Raw genomic sequence first — 23,689 nt, 5'->3', positions numbered from 1 at the left:
TGCTATCTACCTTGGACCCAGCAGCGGTCTTGCGTTTCTAACCTTGCCTTACTCTGCATTTTTGCCTGAAACTAGTAGATGCAAAAATTTGGCACACTACTTAAACTATGTTCTCAGTCTTTTCCTCTCCAACATGTTCTGTTACCAACAATCCTCATCTTCATTGTTGAGGCTCTCCGACATTTGCAAAATACTTGCTCACAAGGATCAACTAATAGTATTAATTAAAAGATTATTCCTGTTTATTGGATACATTGCTCATACTTTGAAATGATGTAGCTCAGAAGACCAAGAGAATAAAACTTGATATTCACTCAATTAAATATTAACTCAGTGCTCTTTTAGTTTTATGTTTAATTATTTGTTAAACTATTTTGAAAAGCAAAGTTAAATAATTCTATCGTTGAACCTTAAGATTTTTGTGTCTGCTGAAATCTCTAGTTTTCCAGCTGGTAAGGCAGCACTACTTGTAATTCTTAACTTAAACCGAGAAATGAGTGAGGACAATAGTTAATTTAGTGACTACAATAATCTGATGACCTAATACAAAATCTGCTGAAATGTATGCATGATTCTGTAAGTACTATGCCTGAATGAGTCTTATGATGAGTTCAAGACCTAACATACAGTCAATATTTATTGTTGGTCAATAATTAAAGGCAGAGAAGTAAATGTGAAAGGATCCCAAAGAATCTTCACAAAGGGGCATGAAATGTCTCAACTGAAAATACATTGGACTGTAAAGGATTACAGTCACCTCCTCCCCTTCATCAAATGTGTGTTAACAAAGCATCAGACCAGTTACTTTTGTGGTTTCAGGAAGATGGTCTTTTGGGACTATTTTTTTCCCTGCACATTGAGTTAAAAATTGGAATCTGCTGCCACCTGGTGAAATATGTATCCATTCTACAAGTGTTCCTGATGGGAATTTAGAACAGGGATGTAATGAGCAACATTTTCCTGAGAAATGCTGGTGCTTCTGCACTGTTATTCTGACTAAGCTCTGGCGCTAGACTCCACTGGGGTTCAAACAAAAAATGGAAAGAGTTTGCAATTCCCTGGAATTATACTGTGGAATCTGCCGGGAAAACCTATGCCCGTGAATATAAAGCAAAAAGCTGCAGATGCTGGAAATCTGAAATAAAAACATAAATTGCTAAAGATACTCAGCACATTAGGCAGCATCTGTGGTTACGTTAATTCTGTTTCCTCTTTCCTCAGATACACCCTGACCTGCTGAATATTTCCATCATTTTCTGTTTTTAAATCTGTGCCAGGTTGGACTTGGAGTGGGAAGAGCATCTCCATTGATTTCAATGGAGAGGAATGGCTGAGCAGGACTAGGGAAAGTAATAGGTAGATGAATTAAGATTTGATGAATGGTTTAGATTTTTTGTGTTCTTAAGTAATTAAATTATAAATTTTAACTTTATTAAAATTTGTTCTGTTAATTTTTAATGAGTTAATTATTTTGGAATTTTTCTTAATGCTAGAAAAATACCAGCTGTCAAAGCTTTTACAGCTTTTTTTAAAATGTATGGGGCTTGTTTTGCCCAATCTACACTGCAGCCTTGCTCCCTCCACATACTTGATGAAATGCACACTGCTTTTCACTGAGATTGGAGCTGGCTTAGTTGAAGAATTACCACTAAGGTAACATTGGACTCAGTAGATAAGTCAGCAGGTACGTGGACAGCTCACCATTGGTAGGAATTCATTTGTCATGTATTGCATCATTTATATTAGTACAAATTTTCATCCATGCAATTTCCACCTTCCAGATTCTCTGAATGCATTTCAGGATACACTTATAGAATGACCAAAAGGCTTTAATTTTGTCATTTGAACATTTTGACTAAGGATATTATGAATGTATAAATACATAAATTTTGATGCACAGCCAGCAGCTTTATACTTGTGGCTGCTTCTCACAATTAATACAAATTGTTTTAATTTTTGGAAAGAAGTAATAAATCACAACTTTAAGTAACAAACCCTACCAGTAAGAAAACCTTAACCAGCAATAATCTTAGATTTTTTCTCTGACAAAGAAAGGTTTATATATCTTTGGATGCATACACAGAGCTGTGTTCCCCAGGCAGCTAACTTTTTTTAAATGTTATGGCACAGTCATGCTTAGTGAATCAATTATATCTCTCAAGTATCTGGAGGTTCTCTAAAGGGCCTTAAGATATGGCTGCACATCACATTGGACATACAGAAACGTAGAAAACCTACAGCATAATACAGGTCCTTCGGCCCACAAATTTGTGCCGAATATGTCCCTACCTTAGAAATTACTAGGCTTACCCATAGCCCTCTATTTTTCTAAGCTCCATGTACCTATCCAAAATTCTCATAAACAACCCTATCATATCCGCCTCCACCACTGTTGCTTGCAGCTCATCCCACGCACTCACCACTCTCTGAGTAAAACACTTACCCCTGACATCTCCTCTGTACCTACTCCCCAGCACCTTAAACCTGTGTCCTCTTGTGGCAACCATTTCAGCCCTGGGAAAGAGCTTCCGACTATCCACACGATCAATGCTTCTTATCATCTTATACATCTCTATCAGGTCACCTCTCATCCTCCGTCGCTCCAAGGAGAAAAGGCCGAGTTCACTCAACCTGTTTTCATAAGGCATGCTCCCCAATCCAGGCAACATCCTTGTAAATCTCTTCTGCACCCTTTCTATGGCTTCCACATCCTTCCTGCAGTGAGGTGACCGGAACTGAGCACAGTACTCCAAGTGGGGTCTGACCAGGGTCCTATATAGCTGCAACATTACCTCTCATTTCCTAAATTCATTCCACGATTGATGAAGGACACTACACCATATGCCTTCTTAACCACAGAGTCAACCTGTGCAGCTGCTTTGAGTGTCCTATGGACTCGGACCCCAAGATCCCTCTGATCCTCCACACTGCCAAGAGTCTTACCATTAATACTATACTCTACCATCATATTTGACCTACCAAAATGAACCACTTCACACTTATCTGGGTTGAACTCCATCTGCCACTTCTCAGCCTAGTTTTGTATCCTATCTATGTCCCACTGTAACCTCTGACTGCCCTCCACATTATCCACAACACCTTCAACCTTTGTGTCATCAGCAAACTTACTAACCCATCCCTCCACTTCCTCATCCAGGTCATTCATAAAAATCACGAAGAGTAAGGGTCCCAGAACAGATCCCTGAGGCACACCACTGGTCACTGTCCTCCATGCAGAATATGACCACTCTTTGCCTTCTGTGGGCAAGCCAGTTCTGGATCCACAAAGCAATGTCCCCTTAGATCCCATGCCTCCTTACTTTCTCAATAAGCCTTGCATGGTGTACCTTATCAAATGCCTTGGTGAAATCCACATACACTACATCTACTGCTCTTCCTTCATCAATGTGTTTAGTCACATCCTCAAAAAATTCATCTGTCTCGTAAGGCAGGACCTGCCCTTGACAAAGCCATGCTGACTATTCCTAATCATATTATACCTCTCCAAATGTTCATAAATCCTGCCTCTCAGGATCTTCTCCATCAACTTACAACCACTGAAGTAAGACTCACTGGTCTATAATTTCCTGGGCTATCTCTACTCCCTTTCTTGAATAAAGGAACAACATCCGCAACACTCCAATCCTCCGGAACCTCCCCCGTCCCTATTGATGATGCAAAGATTATCGCCAGAGGCTCCGCAATCTCCTCCCTCGCCTCCCACAGTAGCCTGGGGTACATCTCAACTGGTCCTGGCAACTTATCCACCTTGATGCTTTCCAAAAGCTCCAGCACATCCTCTTTCTTAATATCTACATGCTCAAGCTTTTCAGTCTGCTGCAAGTCACCACTACAATCACCAAGATCCTCTTCCATAGTGAATACTGAAGTAAAGTATTCATTAAGTACCTCTGCTATTTCCTCCGGATCCATACACACTTTCCCACTGTTACACTTGATTGGTCCTATTCTTTCACGTCTTATCCTCTTCCTTTTCACATACTTGTCAAATGCCTTGGGGTTTTCCTTAATCCTGCCCACCAAGGCCTTCTCATGGCCCCTTCTGGATCTCCTAATTTCCTTCTTAAGCTCCTTCCTGCTAGCCTTATAATCTTCCAGATCTCTAACACTACCTAGCTCTCTGTACCTTTTGTAAGCTTTTCTTTTCTTCTTGACTAGATTTATTACAGCCTTTGTACACCACGGTTCCTGTACCCTATCATAACTTCCCTGTCTCATTGGAACGTACCTATGCAGAACTCCACCCAAATATCCGCTGAACATTTGCCACATTTCATCCCTACTTTTCCCTGAGAACATCTGTTCTCAATTTAAGCTTCCAATTTCCTGCCTGAGAGCCTCATAATTCCCCTTACTCCAATTAAACGCTTTTCTAACTTGTCTGTTCCTGTCTCTCTCCAATGCTATTGTAAAGGAGATAGAATTATGATCACTATTTCCAAAATGCTCTCCCACTGAGAGATCTGACACCTGACTAGTTTCATTTCCCAATACCAAATCAAGCACAGCCTCTCCTCTTGTAGGCTTATCTACATATTGTGTCAAGAAACCTTCCTGAACACACCTAACAAACTCCACCCCATCTAAACCCTTGCTCTAGGAAGATGCCAATCAATATTTGGAAAATTAAAATCTCCCATCACAACAACTCTGTTATTATCACACCTTTCCAGGATCTGCTTCCCTATCTGCTCCTTGATATCCCTGTTACCATTGGGCAGCCTATGAAAAACACCCAGTGAAGTTATTGACCCCTTCCTGTTCCTAACCTCCATCCACAGAGACTCCGTAGACAGTCTCTCCATGACGTCCACCTTTTCTGCAGCTGTGACACTATCTCTGATCAAGTGCCACACCCCCACCTCTTTTGCTTCCCTCCCTGTCCTTCTGAAACATCTAAAACTCAGCACTTGAAGTAACCATTCCTGTCCCTGAGCCATCCAAGTCTCTGTAATGGCTACCACCTCATAGCTCCAAGTGCTGATCCACGCTCTAAGCTCATCCACTTTGTTCACAATACTCCTTGCGTTAAAATAGACACATCTCAAACCTGTCTGAGCACGTCCCTTCTCTATCACCTGCCTATCCTCCCTCTCACACTGTCTACAGCTTTCTCTATTTGAGAGCCAATTGCCTCTTCCCCAGTCTCTTCAATTTGGTTCCCACCCCCCAACAATTCTAGTTTAAATTCTCCCCAGTAGCCTTAGCAAACCTCCTCGTCAGGATATTGGTCCCCCTGGGATTCAAGTGCAACCCGTCCTTTTGTACAGGTCACACCTGTTCCAAAGAGGTCCCAATGATCCAGAAATCTGAATCCCTGCCCCCCTGCTCCAATCCCTCAGCCACGCATTTATCCTCCACCTCATTCTATTCGAAACTCACTGTCGCTTGGCACAGGCAGTAAACCCGAGATTACAACCTTTGTGGTCCTGTTCTTCAGCCTTCTGCCTAGCACCCTAAACTCACTTTTCAGGACCTCATCCCTCTTTCTACCTATGTCGTTGGTACCAACATGTTACCATGACTACTGGTGTAAAATCACTAATTGCCATTAATTGCTCAAATAGGAATCCCGGGAGTGAAGATGGAGGCCATATGAAGGGGAACAAAAGTAGGATGAGACAGCTTGGGTGTTTTATGAGGATAACAGGTAAGGATGTGATTGAATTTCAGTGAGAATTGGAGAGCTGAAACAAGTTCTACTGAGGAAGTACCACGAGAAACTCTTGGCAATATATGTTTACTGTATGTCCACTGCTTGTCCGTCAAACTTTCATCCAAGCGAATTTTCTGCAGATGATTAGCTCAATTTTCGTATTTGTAAAAAAAATAGATTACATGTTCTGAATCTACGTGCCAGTGATGCTGCAGCAAGCAAGCTTTTCATTGTACCTGTAACTCACTATACTTGGGCATATGACAACAAACTCTACTAATACGTAATAAAACCACTTAAGAAAACAAGAATATCAACTTTTTTGTTTAAAATAAAACTCTAATTTTTTCATCCCACGAATTCAAACATTCAGGACATAAATCTGACTAACTTTGTAAAGCAAGTCAGGTTTTCTGACGAACATAAAAATATACATCAATCTAGCACAAGCACAATGAAAGTAATACAAATAGCTTTCGCTTCTTTGGGTAGCAAAGACCTTTGGTTCGAGGCTTGGATTAATTTTTCTTACAATCTGTCCTATTCCCAGAATGTTCTGCCTGCTCACCAATGTCAAAGGCTTTTGAACTGTTTTAAAAAGCCCTAATAGCCAGCGACGTTTAAAATTTTATCCAAATAGATTAATAATTGAAATAAAACTGAATTAAAAAAAATTAAAATAAATGTAATTAAAAACACTGTAAAATGTTAATAAATAATTAAAAACATCAAAGAAAATGGAATAACTCTTTCCTCTCTTAGCAGTTTGTATAGATACCATACAATTGAACACAGGATCTCCAGCTCATCAGTGCTCCACTGCTGAGTTCTACAGCTGGTCCAGTGGAGGAACAGGAGGTGAGGTGGACCAGCAAACTGACCTCCAGCTCATCTCAGATTGCCAGGCTTGCCCGAACATATGTGGAAGTCCAAGCTGACCCAAGCTCTTCCTGGGGAACTGCCAGCAAACATATCTTTTAACACACTAACAAAATTTGTGTTTATTTATCAAAACAATCTTCAAATCAGTTTGACTATGAATATTTAAACTATTACAGAAGTATTAAATATTTTAAATATTTCCCAGTTTAGCTGGTTTGAATCACGCCTGACTTGCCCATGCCTCATGTTTGGCTCCTGATTAATTAGTTGTGGCCTCAAGGGTCTAATCGAGCTCTAGCCCTCGCTGCCGTGATTCCAAGTACCCTTCATTGACAACCTTGATAGCCTTTTAACAGCTTGTGGTGTCAACAGACTTTTCAACTGTTTCTAAATATCTACGATAAAAAGGAACACTAAAAAACAGTTGAAATTTAAAAAGAATTAACCTGCTTTAAAAATGAAAATTAATCGACGATAAATGTATTGAAAACTTTCAACTTTTCTAAATTAAGTTAATGAGTTAATGTTAATGAAAAAAAAACAGAACAATCATCTTCACTCATCCTTCCATCCAGCTGGGGACACCATTCAAATAATGGGGCTTGGGTGACATACATCAGCCACACCTGGACTAAAACTGGGGCTGGGTGGGCAGAATAGAAAGTGTATCCAGCCCCAGTTCAGCACGTCTGAGCCTGGACTCGGTGCGGTGCGTCCATTGGCAGAGCAGGAAATAGGGTAAGCAGGTGCAGAAGTCAGGAACACATTGACCCAAGAAAATGATCTTGTTGGCAAAGGCTAAGTGCATTTTGGCACATTAAGTCTTATTTTCCTCATGCAAAGCACCACTTAACTTTTGAGCTCAAAATTTGTTAAGAAGCCTTTTAAAAACTTCAGTGCAGAATAGACATGTCTCACTTCCTCAGTTATTCCAATAATTTTAGAATTTTTCTGAGGTACTGTTATAAAAAGTTCATGTTTATTCTGAGGAGAGAAGCTAAAAATGAAGAAGACAAGGCAAAGACAAATGATGAGAGCAATGGTTGCTAAGATTGAAAGTGGTAAATCATGGAAATTTATGTATCAATTGCATGGGTAAGGATAATATAATCTATCTTCCAGATGTCAAAGAAGACCATTTCACTAGATTTTTCATAAATCTGAAATTCTTTTGCTAAAATGTGCACCATATCTAATGTACAACATTGCAAAACCCATCTTAACGATGAACAGTGCCACAGGTAATCTTGCCATCTCTATTATAAAATATTATACACTGTAGCAGAGGCAAACAAATATTAAATGTGGTGTGTTGACAACTGAAGCTCCAAAGAATATTTCAATTTCTAAGGTTACTTCACTAATGAAACAAACTATAGATCTTGGATTAAATCGTTGATAACTTTGTAGAGATCTACTGCGATGAAGTGCTTTGAGAGGTTGGTCATGGCTAGAATTAACTCCTGCCTGAACAAGGACCTAGACTCACTGCAATTTGCGTGTCGCCACAACAAGTCTCCAGCAGACGCAACCTCACTGGCTCTACACTCGGATTTGGAGCACCTAGACAACAGCAAAACATAAGGCAGGCTGCTGTTTATCGATTACAGCTTGGTGTTCAACACCATCATCCCCTCAGTACTATTGGTATTGGTTTATTATTGTCACTTGTACCGAGGTACGGTGAAAAACTTGTCTTGCATACTGATCATACAGATCAATTCATTACACAGTGCAGTTACATTGGGTTAGTACAGAGTGCATTGAGGTAGTACAGAGTGCATTGATGTAGTACAATAAACCAATACCAATACTAATCAACAAGTTTCAAAACCTGGGCCTCTGTACCTCCACCTGCAACAGGATCCTCAACTTATCAGGAGACCACAGTCAGTGTGGATCGGTAATAACATTTCCTTCTCGCTGACAATCAACGCAGGTGCACCTCAAGGATGTGCTTAGCCCATTGCTCTACTCTCTCTACACTCACGTCTGTGTGGCTAGGCATAGCTCAAACTGCATCTATAAATTCGCCAATGACACCACTGTTGTTAGCAGAATCTCAGATGGCAATGAAGAGGTGTACAGGAGTCAGATAGATTGGTTGGATGAGTGGTGTCACAACAACAATCTCACACTCAACGTCAGCAACACTAAGGAATTTATTAAGGTCTTCAGGAAGGGGAAGTCAGGAAAGCACACATCAGTCCTCATTGAGGGGTCAACGGTGAAAAGGGTGAGCAGCTTCAAGTTCCTGGGTGTCAACATCTCAGAAGCTCTATCTTGGGCCTAACACATTGATGCAATCAAGAAGAAGGCATGCCAGTGGCTCTACTTCATTAGGAGTTTGAGGAGATTTGGTATGTGACCAAAGACTCTTGTAAATTTCTACAGATATACAGGAGAACATTCTGACTGGTGCATCACCGCCTGGTATGGAGGCTCCAATGTGCAAGATCGAAAGAGGCTGCATTGAGTTGTAGGCTCAGCCAGCTCCATCACGAGCACAACCCTTCCCGACGTCGAGGACATCTTCAAGAGGCAGTGCCTCAAGAAGACAGCATCCATCATTAAGGACCCTCACCATCCGGGAAACGACCTCTTCACGTTACCACCAACGGGGAGGAGGTACAGGAGCCTGAAGACCCACACTCAATGTTTTAGGAACAGCTTCTTCCCCTCTGCCATCAGATTTCTGAACGGCCCATGAACCCAACCTCGTTATCATTCTTTTGCACTGTTTATTTATTTTTGTAACTCGTAGTAATTTTTGTCTTGCACTGTACTGCTGCCGCAAAACAACAAATTTCATGACATATGTCAGTGATAATAAATCTGATTCTGATTCTAAAATGATACATCACAGATCTCAACAAAATATTGATATTTAAACCAATACAGTTATGAAATATGTCCAAATATTTTCTCTCACCAATGATGGTACAGAGAAGAAAATCCAAAATGCTTGCAATTTATAATATGTATAATTAATAAAAGGATCATGTTGAAATATTTTCATTTCAACAATACCAAATTCTCCCACTCTCCAAACAGTTAAACCATTGAGCATTTAATTTCATATTCTTATGATCCTTTATTGCCTTGGAAGAAATACATATAAAGTTTAGCCATGTTAACCTGATTTATAAAAATCATGCCACACTCTGAAAACTATTTAATGATAATTGCTTTAATTCTTTCCTGCTTGCTGCCTCTTCAGTTTCCAAAATTCAAACACATCAATCATGTTTAATTCATTATATCTGATAATTTCTTTCATGGATTAATTTGTATTTGTTTAACATGTTTGTGGAGGAAAAGTGAAAACCATTATGGACTCTGCTTCAGATACTCTATTCTAAATTCAAATGAATTTCTTGAGTTGTGGATAAGTTTTAAAAAAACAATTCAACCCAAATTTGAAATAGTTGGTTTCTTTCTACCTTGGTATTATTTTTGACCAAAAGGACAGGGTTTGTACTTAATTCAACTGTGTGCTTAAAAAAAGCTTGATGTTAATGCATAACATGAATTGATAAAATAAATTTCTGTTTAGTGTTATACATTAGTACTAGCTGTATATTTTTGTAATTTATGTAGATTTCCAAAAGTTATCTAATGAAACCTCTTATTATAAACGGCTAGTCTAACACTGAAACTGCTCTCATCCCTCCATCAAATGGCAGGAAGAAAGGTTTCTGTATACATTTTCACTTGATAAGCTAAACCTACTGTGGACAATACCTTTGGATATCGACGCTGGGAGTGGCATAAGATGGATTCCTTTTCAGGTGCTGGAAGCCATCTAGGATTTTTGATAGTTCCAGCACATATTGAAGGAGTTTGTGAAATAGTTCAAGCTGTGCAGCCTGTTAGCACTCAGATCAAGATCACAACAGCGTTCTTGATCTAAACAAGCAATTAGACCAGCAGTTGGTGGAAATGCTTGACTAAATAATCAAACTGCTTTGCTGACTGCCAAATTTAACAGCTGAGATGCTGTTATTCTCAACTTTCCTCAGTTGTTTTAAATCATTTGATGGGTAGGATGGATATCATAGCTGAGAGAGTTTGCAATTTTAAAGGGACAATTTTAAAGAGCAAGTGCCTGACTTTGGGTTTTGAGAATGGTATTATTGCTATGGTGAGTCTAAGTGCAGAGTTCCAGTGATGAATTCTGCAGGAAAGCAGAATGCAGTGACCTATTGGCAATTTTATCTCACCCTGGAAAAAATGGTGTCTGTTTTAAATCTTTTGATGTGAAGTACATAGTGTTGTACAATATCAAATTTTCAACAGAATCTGTTAACTGGTATTAAATCAATTTATTGTTTAGACTGCTAATTTTCACAGAACAGTAAATAGGTGCAAAAATATCCAACCATAGTTCTTTTACTTTGCATTTGGGATATCCTGTTCTAAATAGGATTGTATTGTTGCATTTTGGTACCAGTTCAATTAAAGATGGTTTAAGGTAAATTATTTTCAAGGCATTCACTCCTTCTGCTGCAAACTTCAAACACAAGGGCCAGGATTTTGCAGTCAATGATGAATGGGATTAATTACATTTGCACTTGCCCATTGACTTTCCAGTCAGCCATTCATTGAAAATGTGTAATAGCCTCTACAAGATACCTGGGACCTGTGAGAACTGGGAAAGTAACTGCATATTCCTGAACCAATTAGATTGAAGGGCTGAGGACTGACCAGCGCAGTCTGAATGAGAAAGCGTCAATTAAAGTAGTGAACTGAATGTCAAATTAAGTACAGAAAGAAAGATGAAAATGCAAAAGAAGGAACAGATTGATTGAGGAAGTGTGTGAAGAAAAAGCAAAAAAAAATTACAGTTTTTGAAATCTGAATAACACTTGATTATTTGGCAGTAATCGAGATATATTAAGCCAATACATTGTTCCTTAAGCTATAATGGAACAACCCTAACTTTTTCTGTTGAGGTACATGGGTATATATCAATTAAGTACATGGTTTTCTATGTCTTTAAGTGGTAACATTAGCAGTGTAACATGATAATCGTACAGCTTCCCCCCCTCAAGGAACAGGGCAGGCACAGACACCCAACTTCTTACTTACACATTTACCTGTGCAAATACAGTTATAGGAAGCTGCTGTCTAATAAACACTTTAAAAACAAGGAGCCACTGTTAGCACATTGCTATCTTGAATGCAAAATTCAATCCAAAACTTTTCAATAATTGTGCATATAATTAAATATGACTACATTGAAGTTATGCCTACAAAATTATTTGTTTGTGATTTGTCAGTAACAAATAGAAATATGGGACTTTAACAGTTTATCAAACCTCAATGCTTTACGTCATACCTCATTAGTTACACCATACTGCAACTTTAAAAATTGACTATTTCCACCATGTGCAATCAACAATGTGACTGCCATAATGGCTTCCACTCACAAGAACAAAAAGAACTGATAAATAAAAAAAATCATAAAAATCACAGTTAATTCTGACTTGGCACTATTGACAAAAACTGAATTTAAATACTTAAAACTAAAGGAACTTATAGCCAAAATTTAGCTTACAAGAACATTTTTTCCCCACTATGCTAAATGAAGTATTTAAAAAAATTAGAGCCACAAAGTTTGTCATAAATGTGTCATTCCTGGTTGTAACGCCTGGTATTGCTTTTACAGCATAATATTTTTACGATAGAATCAGAAATTGACAGCACATTCAGTCAATTATGCCCATGCTGGGGAAAAAAAAGGCAGCTTTTTAAGCTATTCCCACCTCTCAGCTCTTGGCTTTTAGGCACTACAGTGTTCTTCCAGGGAGTGTTGAAGGTTTCTGCCTCACCAACCTTTCATTTGTGAGTTTAGGATCCTTACCATTCTTTGGTTGAAAACATTTTCATCCAACACTCTCAATTACCTCAAATCTGTATCTGTCAGATTTTGGCTGCTCTGAGAATAAGATCTCTTTTCTGGCATTTCATAATGTAATGGATAGACTGCTAAACTTCATTTTTCTTCCTGTCCTTCCAATGCAAGTTGACATTGAGATGAACCCTAAACTCTAATTCTTGGATAAAACACAGGTTAAGTCTTCCTTTACATTCAATAAAATTCATTATTTTCCATCAGTTAAGTTATAGTTTATTTCAATTTACATACTTATAGTAATTTTTCTACAACATTGAATAAAGGTTTCCTAAGTAAAATCATTAGGAAAAGGGAAAGCAAGGATGAGTAGACAGAAAGAAAGATGAGTTTAGGCGTAAATGAGGGAGTATATAGAGATTTAAGAAAATCAAAAGGTATGAGGGAGCTAGGAAAATTAGAGGGTGAGTCTTCTGGGAATTTCCCCTTTGCTCTCTATTTAAGATAAGATCTTTATTAGTCACCATGTACATTGAAACACACAGTGAAATGCAATCTTGGCATAGAATGTCCTGGGGGCAGCCCGCAAGTGTTGCCATGCTTCTGGCGCCAACATAGCGTGCCCACAACTTCCTAACCTGTACATCTTTGGAATGTGGAGGAAACCCATGCAGTCACAGGGAGAATGTTCAAACTCCTTACAGGCAGCGGCGGGAATTGAACCTGGGTCGCTGGGGCTGTAATAGCATTATGCTAACTGCTACACCACCGTGCCTGCCCATAAAAAAATATGGAACGCTTCACGAATTTGCGTGTCATCCTTGCACAGGGGCCATGCTAATCTTCTCTGTATAGTTCCAATTTTAGTATATGTGCTGCGAAGCACCCTTCCTTTCCATTCATCTCTAAAATATGAACCATATGGCCAGGTAACTAGGGGCATAATAGGATGAAGGGAATAAAGGAAACTTCTCAATATGGCTTCATCTCAGTTTCTACTGGGATTGAGAATCATGAAACTCTGTTATAATTAACAAATTTAAAAAATATGAATGTCGCCTATTTTGGAGGAAAAAAACTTTGTATTAAAATCAACTGATTACATATAAAGTCATGTAATGTCAATGGTGGACTATACACTGCACAGAATGGGTTGCCAAGGTTGTGAAGTGAAGAGTGAACCAGCTAACAAGTTGGGGTGAGTGGACACGATAGGGGGAGTGGTTGGGGGTAGGACGTATTCACAGCCAACAATTGAGTGCTGAAGGCAAAGAGAGGGGCCACCAAGTGGCTAAAGGCAGGAGGGATTATTAAAGGATGTAAAAAATTAACTTAATATAAATGTGCAACTAAAAGGCAGAAATCGGAAGGCAGTGACATTTCATTCAAGATCATCGTTTCACCTGCTTCATGTAATTTAGAAACTGCAGAAGAGAATACACATTCTGAGAGTCTCTAGGTCAATGCATTTATCCAGCACATGACAGGACAGGACTAATGCTGAAGTGACAGGATGAAGGTTGAAAAGAGTAAAAAGAAGACTTTTTAAATCAATAAAAGATGTAAATGAGAGGGAGGTGAGTGCTCTTGAAAAAGCAGATGATGCATGAGCTTGTTTGAAAACAGTGAAATGCAGAGGAATGGAAAAATGTGCAAAATTGAATAGGTGAAATTTGGACAAAAAGGCATTGATATTCAGAGGAATAGCATGTATAGTCAATAAAGACAAGTATTAGAATTAGAGTTTTGGAAATGGAGACTCTTAAAAGTAAGAGAAGGCTCACTTACTAAATTAGAAACCTGCAGGAAATTGAAATAAGCTTCAAGGATTTAACATGTATGAGTTTTCTACAGGAAAGCGGGCCATCAGATCCAATAAGTCTATGATCCATACAAGCATCTTCCTGCCTTGTATCTATATATTCATCTGAATATATCATTCTATTTCTTTCTTCCTTATCCTCTTTTCATGTAATTGAGTTATGCCTGTGATTTCCAAAACCAGAAAATGACTTGAAAGCCACATATTTCCTCATTTTGCAATTTGTTAAAGATTGATTTCACAGCGTGAAGGATAGATTTTTCTAGAGACAAAATGTGCATAAAATTGCTACTTTGCATTGAAGTAGCAATGGTAGCAAACGAATGATATATGGCACTGCTCATGATGTTCACTGAATTATACTGACATGCAATCCTTTCCTGATAACAGCTATAATTTCAAACAAAACAAAAATTTAACATATTTTGGATTTCTTCTTAAAGTTACAATGAATAATTGGAACTTTTCAGTTTTTGATCATACTCTTGATCTCACTGAAAGAAGAGATGACCCAAAACTGAATGGGATGAAAAGCAAACTATTAGTTTATTGGAGAATGATAACTGGTCGGCACAGTGCATTGACATCTGATGGAAAACCACACCGTATTTGAATACGAGAAGATGGCATTTAATATCCAACTTGGAGAAAATGGATCAACAAAAATGACTGAAACATTCCTTCTGTTCTTAATGAATGTGGCTTTGTCTCCAAAAGTGATGAAATCTTCAGAAACTATGATTTATCCCAAAGATCAGTGCAAGGATCAATATCTTATTCCTTGTGCCCAAATGAAACGTTTTCCTCATAGATGATATTTGAGGAATACACAGACTCATTATTGAAAGACTAACTGTTCAATGTCATGAGGTGGGAACCAGGCTGTGGCTCAAATTTTGTGTAGGGATGTTTAAATGGCAAAGATATCAGCCTAAAGCTTCACCATTCTGGGCAATGACTGTGAATTTTAGAACTGTATTAGTTACATAAACCAATGATCAAATAAGAGACACTTAAATACTGTAATGGGTTATCATAACATTAATTGGAGATGCATCCAGCATTCAATCATTTCAACTCCAGGGCAAAGGAAGCTGTAACTGTTTGCAGCAGCAATTGATTTGGAAATTAATGCTGAAGCATAATTGCCAAAGGCATGCAATTTATTTTCTTTCAGGCTCTTGAACTATGTACACTGGAAAGATTTGAGCCTTTAGCATTATTTTCAGTATATTTTCCTGTATATTTTCCAGTATTTGGGGATAAGTATAATTATGTTTTCTTGAGCATAATTGTTGATCAAAGGTTTACAGATATTTTAAATGTAGAAACAAGCAGTTGCAATAAATTCAGTACAACTTTACAGTATTCAGTTCCTCTTATTTGTAATGCAAGATTGATTTTCAATCTGAAATTATTTGCAGAATGCATCCACAATAATCAGAACCTCACACCTGTGGATCATTCTACATACTAATTGAGCTGGCCAATTTCTGAAGAGTATAGTTGCTCGACTGGGTACGTGGTAAGTGGCGAGTGAACCAATGAAAGAAGGATAAACCTGACTAATTTTCCTTTGGCAGATCTATCTCTCTATGAGAATGCTGGTAAAGCTGACTACTGCACAGTCACTGTGGAGACACAGTCCCATCTTCATATCAAGGACACCTTCCATTGTGTTGTGTAACCCCACAATTTTGCCACAGGGGTATCCATGAGGCAGTGTGGACTATCAGCAGCAGAAATGTCAGCCATCACAATCTGTCACCTCCTTGTCTTGGCATATCCCTCACCCTACCATTAAAATTAAGGCAGGGGAATAAAGCCTGGTTCAATAAGGAGCATAGAAAAGTATACTCGGTGCAGTGCGAGGCATACATATAAATTAAGCGTCAACTTAGTGAAGCTGCAAAACAGGACCTCGTGTTAAACAACAAAACAGATGTAAAAGGCAAAACTGTGTTCTCACATCAGTGCATAGATTTGCAGTCCTACCACATCCAGTCATGAGTAACAGTGGACAGCCAATGGGAGCAGAAGCTCCAGGAACACCTTCATCCTAAACCACAGCAGGGCTTTGCTATGTTAGTACTAAAGACAAGGCTAAACAAGTTCAACCACGTTTAGCCAGAACTGCAGAATAGATGATGCATCTCTGCTTCCTCCTGAGATCCCTACCATTGGAGAAGCCAGGTTTTTGCCAATTTCGATTCACTTGATGTGATATCAAGGAACAGTTAAAAACACTGGAAACAGCAAAGGCTGTAGGACCAGACAACATCACAGCTGTGGTACTGCAGACCTGCTTTCCAGAACTGGTTGTACTTCTCGCCCAGCTGTTCCAGTATAGAAATATCTACATAAACATGTGGAATACTGCCCAGGTATGCCCTACTCACAAAAGGAGAACAAACCCAATGGGGCTAAGTATCACCTCATCAGTCTATCTTCAATCACCAGCAAAGTGATACAAGGTGTCATCCACAATGTATTAATCTACTCAATAACGCCCAGTTTGTGTTTTGCTGGGATCACTTGGCTCCAGACCTCATCACAGTGATGGACCAAAGAGCTGAAATTCCAGCAGGTGAGAGTGACAACTCATCACATGAAGGCAACATTTGGCTGAGTGTGGCATGAAGGAGCCCTGGGTAAAACTGAAATTAATGGGGCAAGGAAAGGAAAACATTCCAGTGGTGAGAGTCATACTTCACACAAAAGAAGATGGCTGTGGTCGTCAATCATCCCACACCCAAGATATCATTGCAGGAGTTCCCAAGGGCAGTGAACTGTAGCCTGCTTCATCAGTGACTTTCTTCCATAAAAGGTCAGAAGTGGGCATATTTACTGATGTTTGTACAAATGTTCACTTCCATTTACAGCTCCTCAACAAATGAAATGTCTCACGTCTCGATAACCAAGATCACGACAACATTCAGGTATGGACTAATAAGTGGCAAGTCTGGCAGCATTTCCAAAACACATATTTACCATCAAGAAGGAAGAATCAGCAGGAACACTGGGAACATCACCTGCAGGTTCCTCTCCAATTCACATGCCATTCTGACTTGAAAATATATTTCTGTTCCTTTTGTTGTTGCTATAGGGAATCCCTTGCTATTATTAGAATGAAGTAAACACCCTTGTTTGATGTTCCTGAATTCTGTATCTATTGATGCAAGTAGAAGTTATTGGAACTCCAGCAGTACAGTGGGAGATCAGGTCATGGGGAAAATAGTGCGCAAGATTAGCCTGCATACCATAATGTTAAAAAAAATAATAAAAGTTTATTTCTGGCCCACGAAAGTTAGACTTGATTTGTATGGTTGAGCTAGAAGGCAGTACAAGTTAAGATTAAACAGTCCATTGGAATGTTCCCCAGCAGTTAACTGCTCTTCATTGAACTTCACTGCATTGCATTATTCTTTGTAGGAATACTTTGTACCATTCTTTGGCACTAAGGTACCTGGACACACAAGGAGACACAGGTGAAGAACTGATTGACATTCATGGAATCAATAGTATATGCCATGTTTTTTCAGGCTTTGAATTCATGGGTCTTTTTCCAGGATAAAGACACCTATATGAATGTGGGCTTTTTCTGGAGAAGCCTAGCCATTGCAGGCATAAGCCCAAAACAAATAATCTCTGCAGAAATGTATGTAGCTGACAACTCCATCAACACAGGTGGTTGCCACAGGTGGCCAGGAATGACAGGTCTGTGAGATACTGCATGGAAACAGGGCCTTCGCCCCAATGAGTCTGCGCTGACAATCAAACATCCATTTTTACACAAATCCTACTTTAACCCATTTTATTCTGCCCACATTCTTATCAACTACCCCCAGATTCTACCACTTATCTCTACACTAGTGGCAATTTACTACTAACCTATCAACCCTCACAGTTTTGGGATGAGGGAGGAAACTGGAGAAAACCCATGCGGTCACTGGGAGAACGTGCAAACTCTGCACAGACAGCAGTAGCGGTCAGGATTGAAACTGGATCGCTGGAGCTGTGAGGCAGCAGCTCTACCAGCTGTATTGATACAAATGGCTCTGAAAGCAGTGGTTAACAATCAAGTATTGAATCAAAGGATTGCCTTGTTATGTATTGGATATAGACCGGAGGTAGGGGTTTCCAAAGGACACGATAGTCACACAGGGAAAGTCATGTCAAAAGTGGCTGTCTATACAGCTTCTTGCTTTTGATTTGTTAAGAGATGATGAATTGTTTGGTTTGGTAGGATTGTTGTATTTCGTCTCCAAAATATGTATAAAAATGTCAAGCATTGCAAAATCAGGGAGCATGTGTGGATCACATCTGTAAGGTGATTGGACCCCTCTGCCCCTGCAGAAGAATGATCAATCCAGTCAATACATTTCTGTTTGACCGAAGAATGACTTGTGTGAATGATTCTTGCCCTCCACAAAAAGCACAATTCAGAGTTCACCTCAGATACATTACACCAACAATAAATGAGGGAATTATTAGAGATGGATCAGCAGATTGTTCCAAATTCAACTGTGAAGCCCATTTGATAAAATGGGTGACAAAATGGACAGTGGCAAATACAGACCTTTTAGCTTCACTTCTATTCAATGTAAAATAACAAAATGAATTATCCAGAGTAAACCTGAGATTTACCTGTACAATAAAAACCTAGTAAACAAAAGTCAATATAGGTTCAGAAGGGAAAATGCTGTTTGACCCTGTTTAACCCCTTAGATTCAAGTACTAATTAGGGTGTACCAGGGCTTGGTATTATAACCATCACTGTTTTTCATTAATACTAATGACATTGATTCAATAAAAGTCAATTTTAAATCACAGTTTGGTGTTGATGTTACATTGAAGAAGATAATCTAGAGAACACAGAATGAGTTAGATAAATGCTGGCCTTTGCAGAAATACGCAGATCCAGAAAAATGAATTAAAAAGATGTGGTGAGAAAATTAGAAAATGAAAATTACTGCAACAGATTCCACAGTGGATGGAGCACATACTCCATTAATATTAATCGTTTGTAGGTGAGAGTCCCAAGATCCTTAGTTAACTCAGCATTGAACATGCCAAATTAAAGCTAAGCAAAAATTGACAAAGACACAAGAATGTCAAACTGTATAGGCAAAATGGTAGAATGTAAGACAGAGCAGAGCAAGTTATAAACATATCATAGAGTGCTGTGCCTAAGCAGCAAATTTAATGTGGTGCTAACTTATGCATAAGCACACCAAAGAGGGACTTTCAAGTGGACATAGTGCAGAGATGAAGCAATTTTTTCCAAGCTATGAAAGAATCTGCTATGCATTTTCAGTTTTTAGGACACGAGTGTAAATGAAGTTAGAAATTATTGTTGTCAATACAATGAAAATTTAATGCATCATCATGATGCTCTTTATCTAAAATTTTCATGGAGATATAAACCCAATAAATGTATTGTTTCTGAGAGTCACCAATATAACTCTCCAAATCATCATGACAACTTCCAATCTCATTGACAAAAGCTGACTCTATATTTGTATCAGTCAACAAGCTCATTTTAAAGAGTTCAAATGCAGACTACTAGCTTAAAAGGTTGGTTACTGATATACAATGCACATCTGGAACAGATTTAATCAATGAATATTTTCCTTCTCATTCGTACCATAAAATCATTAAAATGTAACTTCATAAATCACTTGTCACAATATCACTATGTGATAGTGTACTGCTCACTAGCCTGAAAAAGTGCAGACCCAACAATGCTCAAAAAGCTTAACACCATCTAAGTCAAAGCCTTCTGCTTGATGGAACCCTATCCAAAACCTAAACATGCATTCTCTCCATCACAGGCCGCCATGATCCATCTACATACAGCACGCATTCTGGTAAACTCTTGCTCTTTCACTCTGACTCAATCCAAATTTCTATCTGCATTATTATGAACCAGATACTGAGACAGGAATATACATGAATAAATTTACTGGAGGGACAAAAACTTTTCACCCAGGGAAATGACACTGTAATTTATGAAAACATTTTCAAATGCGTTATTGTTCAAATTTTGAAAAGGTGAGAAAAAACTGACATTTTTCTTGCTTGGCACTGAAATTTGGAATAATGTTTGCAAGGGTGTGCAATTAACAACTAAAATTCAATCAAAAAACATCCACTATAACAACAGTACTTACTTATCTCCCACTATTCCCAGGTTGATGGTTGGGTATCCATGCTCCTGAATTGTTGCCAGTAGGGTTGAACGATTGCTATCCCGAATTTTTCCAGGTGTTAGTTCATCCTCAGGGTTCAGCAGCTATGGGAGTAAGCCATCAACACTTGACTTAGTGTACTGAATTGAGAAGGAGATGAAACAGTACTGGGTAAATCCTTCTTTCTAAAAGAAGTCCAGAAACCAAGAAAGAGTTACCAGAATATCTAAAAATGGAAATAGTAATTTCTGTGCCAATATATAATAAACCCAAGTCACCAACATGATGATGGCTAGGTAATTTTTTGGAGTCATTGAAGTCATTGTCACTGGAGGCCATGACATCAGATCAGTTTAAAGCTGTTTAAGATTTTATAATGCACTTGAATGCGCCGGACATTCAGTAGCATTCAAAAACTATTTAATCATTGAAAATACATGAAAAACTAAAAACATTATTGTAAATACAAATTAAAATTTTATCATATTCTCACTTGCCTTCCTTGCAGCTGTAAAGTCTCCATTGGATGAATGGGCTTGGGGATCTTGTACTGGCTCTAACCCAGCATATGATCCCAAAACAGATTCAAAGCTCGTACTCAATGTGGAGTCCAGCAATGTGGCGACCTGACAGTTTTGTAGTCAGAAATCATTCGGTAGCATTCAGACTTTTTCCTTCCTAAACTTGTTTACATTTACCAGCAAGATTTGCTCCTCTAAAACCTACCCAACCTCCATTATCAAGAATTATATCCCTGAAAGATAGTGCAACTGACCAATGATCAAAAATGACATTTAGAAATTACTCTTTTCTTGCAACATTGTTCATATATAGATAAGAATTGTTTATAACCAAGTTACAGAAATAAAATCCTTTCATTACAGTCAGTTGATACTCTCTCTTGGTGTTGGCTTGTGAAAGAGTACAGAATTTTGCTGTTGAGCTGATTCTAGAAATTCAACAAATTCTGCTAAGAACTTAATGAAACTCATGAGAGATCAATTAATATACCAAACTGCTACCTTGCCTAAGGTCATGCTCAATGGAAGTCAGGGTTAATTGATTATCTGCAATTATATGTGGTCTTCTCAAATTCCATGTTAAGTTTGGAGGCTTATACTGACACTGGCTTAATCAATTTAACTGGAGTCAACGTAGGCCTATTATGGATTGTCTTGTCTCAGTGACAAACGTGTGGGAAAGAAATTAAATGTAACATAGTGGGAGGGTCCCTTTATAGTTCTTAGCACTGGCGATTATTGGACTAATGACCAGAACCTTGGTCAGAGGTTGGTTTTAAGAAGCACCCATAAAGAAAGGTGGAGAAGCAGAGGGATTCAGGGAAGAATTTCAGAGAACAGGCAGCTGAAGCAATGAAAAGTGGGCATCCATATGAGGACAGAGTTGAGGAAAATGGAAACTTGAGGTACAAGGAGATTACAGGGATAAGAAGGGGCAGGGCAAAGTCGGGATTTGAAAACAGGAATGAGTTTTTTTTTACTATTGAGGCACTGTTTAACCAGGAGCCAAACCAGCCACAATACTGATGGATGAACTGGTCTTAGTACAAGCAGTGTCCCACAATCTTTAGTCACCATTTGTGGTCATGTACTATACTAGTAGGACAAATGCACCAAAACAATACAGCTTGATAGTATATCGTTGGTGAAGAGGGAGGTTTGGGGCAAGGGTGGTCTGCAGGCTGAATGGCTGCAGGGGCTCTTAAACTTCACCTCCAGGCCCCATGAAATTTCCAAGCATCAGATCAAACATGTGGAAAAGAAATCTTCCACTAATTACTTCAAATGGCCCTTCCTTGGCTGATGAATGAGTGCATCTTCATGTTGTACAATACTTTTCGGAAACAATGAATGATTAAAGGTACAAAATATATGGACTGGGGGAACTGTTCATCACTTATTTCTGTTCAGCTGAGCTGACCACAAGCTGAACGATACAAGTGTCAGATTAGGCCTATGCTAAATAGTGAAAACTAACAAGGGGAAAATAACATATCTGACCATCTTCAGCCAGAAATAATGAGTGGATGATCTTTCCTGGCTTTTTTGTGAGGTCTCCAGCAACATGGATACTAGTCTTCCTCCAATGTCATCACTCCATATAACATTGAGAAACAAATGAATGTACCAGACACAGTAACACTTGGTTAGTTTAGCTATTCAGGCAAGTGGAGGGTTTTCCACTAATCTCCTGGCTTTTTCCTATGGATGATGGAAAGGCTTTGGGAAGACAAGTAATGAGTCACTTGATAGAATACTCAGTCTCTACTTGGTCTAGTAGTTGAAATATCAAAGGCCTATGATCCAGGCCCCCCAGCTCTGGCAATAGCTACAAAACTGACATCTGAACAACAAAATGGAAAATTGCTCGGGTATAGCAAACAAAAGCCAGACAAATCCAACTTGGCTCATTGTGATTTCCTCAGCTGACTACCAACCAGCAGTAAGACTTTGGAAGGAATTGTCAACAGTGCTATCAAGTGGTGGTCATTCACCTATGACCAGCTTGACAACGCTCTTGTTTAGTCCTCTCAAGACAACAACTCCAGACCTTATTACTCTTTGATCTAAATTCCAGAAGTAAGATCAAAGTAACTGCCTTTGAAATCAAGGTAATATTCAACCGAGTGTGGCACGAAGGAAACCTGCTCAAAGGGGATCTGACAAAATATGCTCAGTGGCTGCAGTCATACCTGACATAAAGGCTTTATTAGCTGCTTCATTAATAACTTTCCTCTGATTATAAAGTCAGAAGTGGAAATATTTGCTGATGATTTTAGAGTGTTAAATAATGAAGCAATTTATCCCTGCATACAGAAAGACCTGAACAATATTCGGGCTTGGGATGATTCATGGCAAGTAATATTCTGCTGCACAAGTATTATGCAATTAGGATTTCTAATAGGCATTCAATGAGACTACATCAACAAATCTCCAACATCAAAATCCTGAGATGCACCACTGACCAAAAATGAATTGGACCAGTCATTTAATACTGTAAGTACCATGACAGGTCAGAGGTTGGAGATTCTATATTCTCCACATTCCAGCGATCAGGCATAAATCAGGAATGTGATGGAATACTCATTATTTGTGAACTGAGCGCTAATTTATAAAAAAACTGCTCACATCACAAAAATAGAATAAACAGGTAACAATTTGAGTTTCTCGCGAAAAAGGTATGTTTTCCCACCTTTTGTTTCATCATCTATTCAATGTAAACTGTTCAAATTGCATGTT

At 38.7% G+C, this 23,689-nt stretch overlaps 1 protein-coding gene and 1 non-coding gene across 3 annotated transcripts in view; both read right to left on the bottom strand.

Moving 5' to 3' along the window:
- LOC127568274 (gephyrin) overlaps window positions 1–23,689 on the bottom strand; it is a 416,570-nt gene that overhangs the window by 32,105 nt on the left and 360,776 nt on the right. For both annotated transcript variants that reach the window (XM_052011838.1, XM_052011847.1), the window contains one exon: window positions 20,412–20,533. In XM_052011838.1, the coding sequence (XP_051867798.1) occupies window positions 20,412–20,533 (122 nt within the window). The remainder of the gene's footprint in view (window positions 1–20,411; window positions 20,534–23,689) is intronic.
- On the bottom strand, window positions 13,201–13,302 carry LOC127578953 (U6 spliceosomal RNA). The gene has a single exon (XR_007957603.1). It is a non-coding gene; the product is annotated as a U6 spliceosomal RNA (small nuclear RNA).

Source organism: Pristis pectinata, chromosome 1 (assembly GCF_009764475.1).
Source record: "Pristis pectinata isolate sPriPec2 chromosome 1, sPriPec2.1.pri, whole genome shotgun sequence".
Taxonomy (NCBI): Eukaryota; Metazoa; Chordata; class Chondrichthyes; order Rhinopristiformes; family Pristidae; genus Pristis; species Pristis pectinata.
Note: the sequence above shows the minus strand (reverse complement) of the source record. Positions and strands in the feature narration are given on the sequence as shown.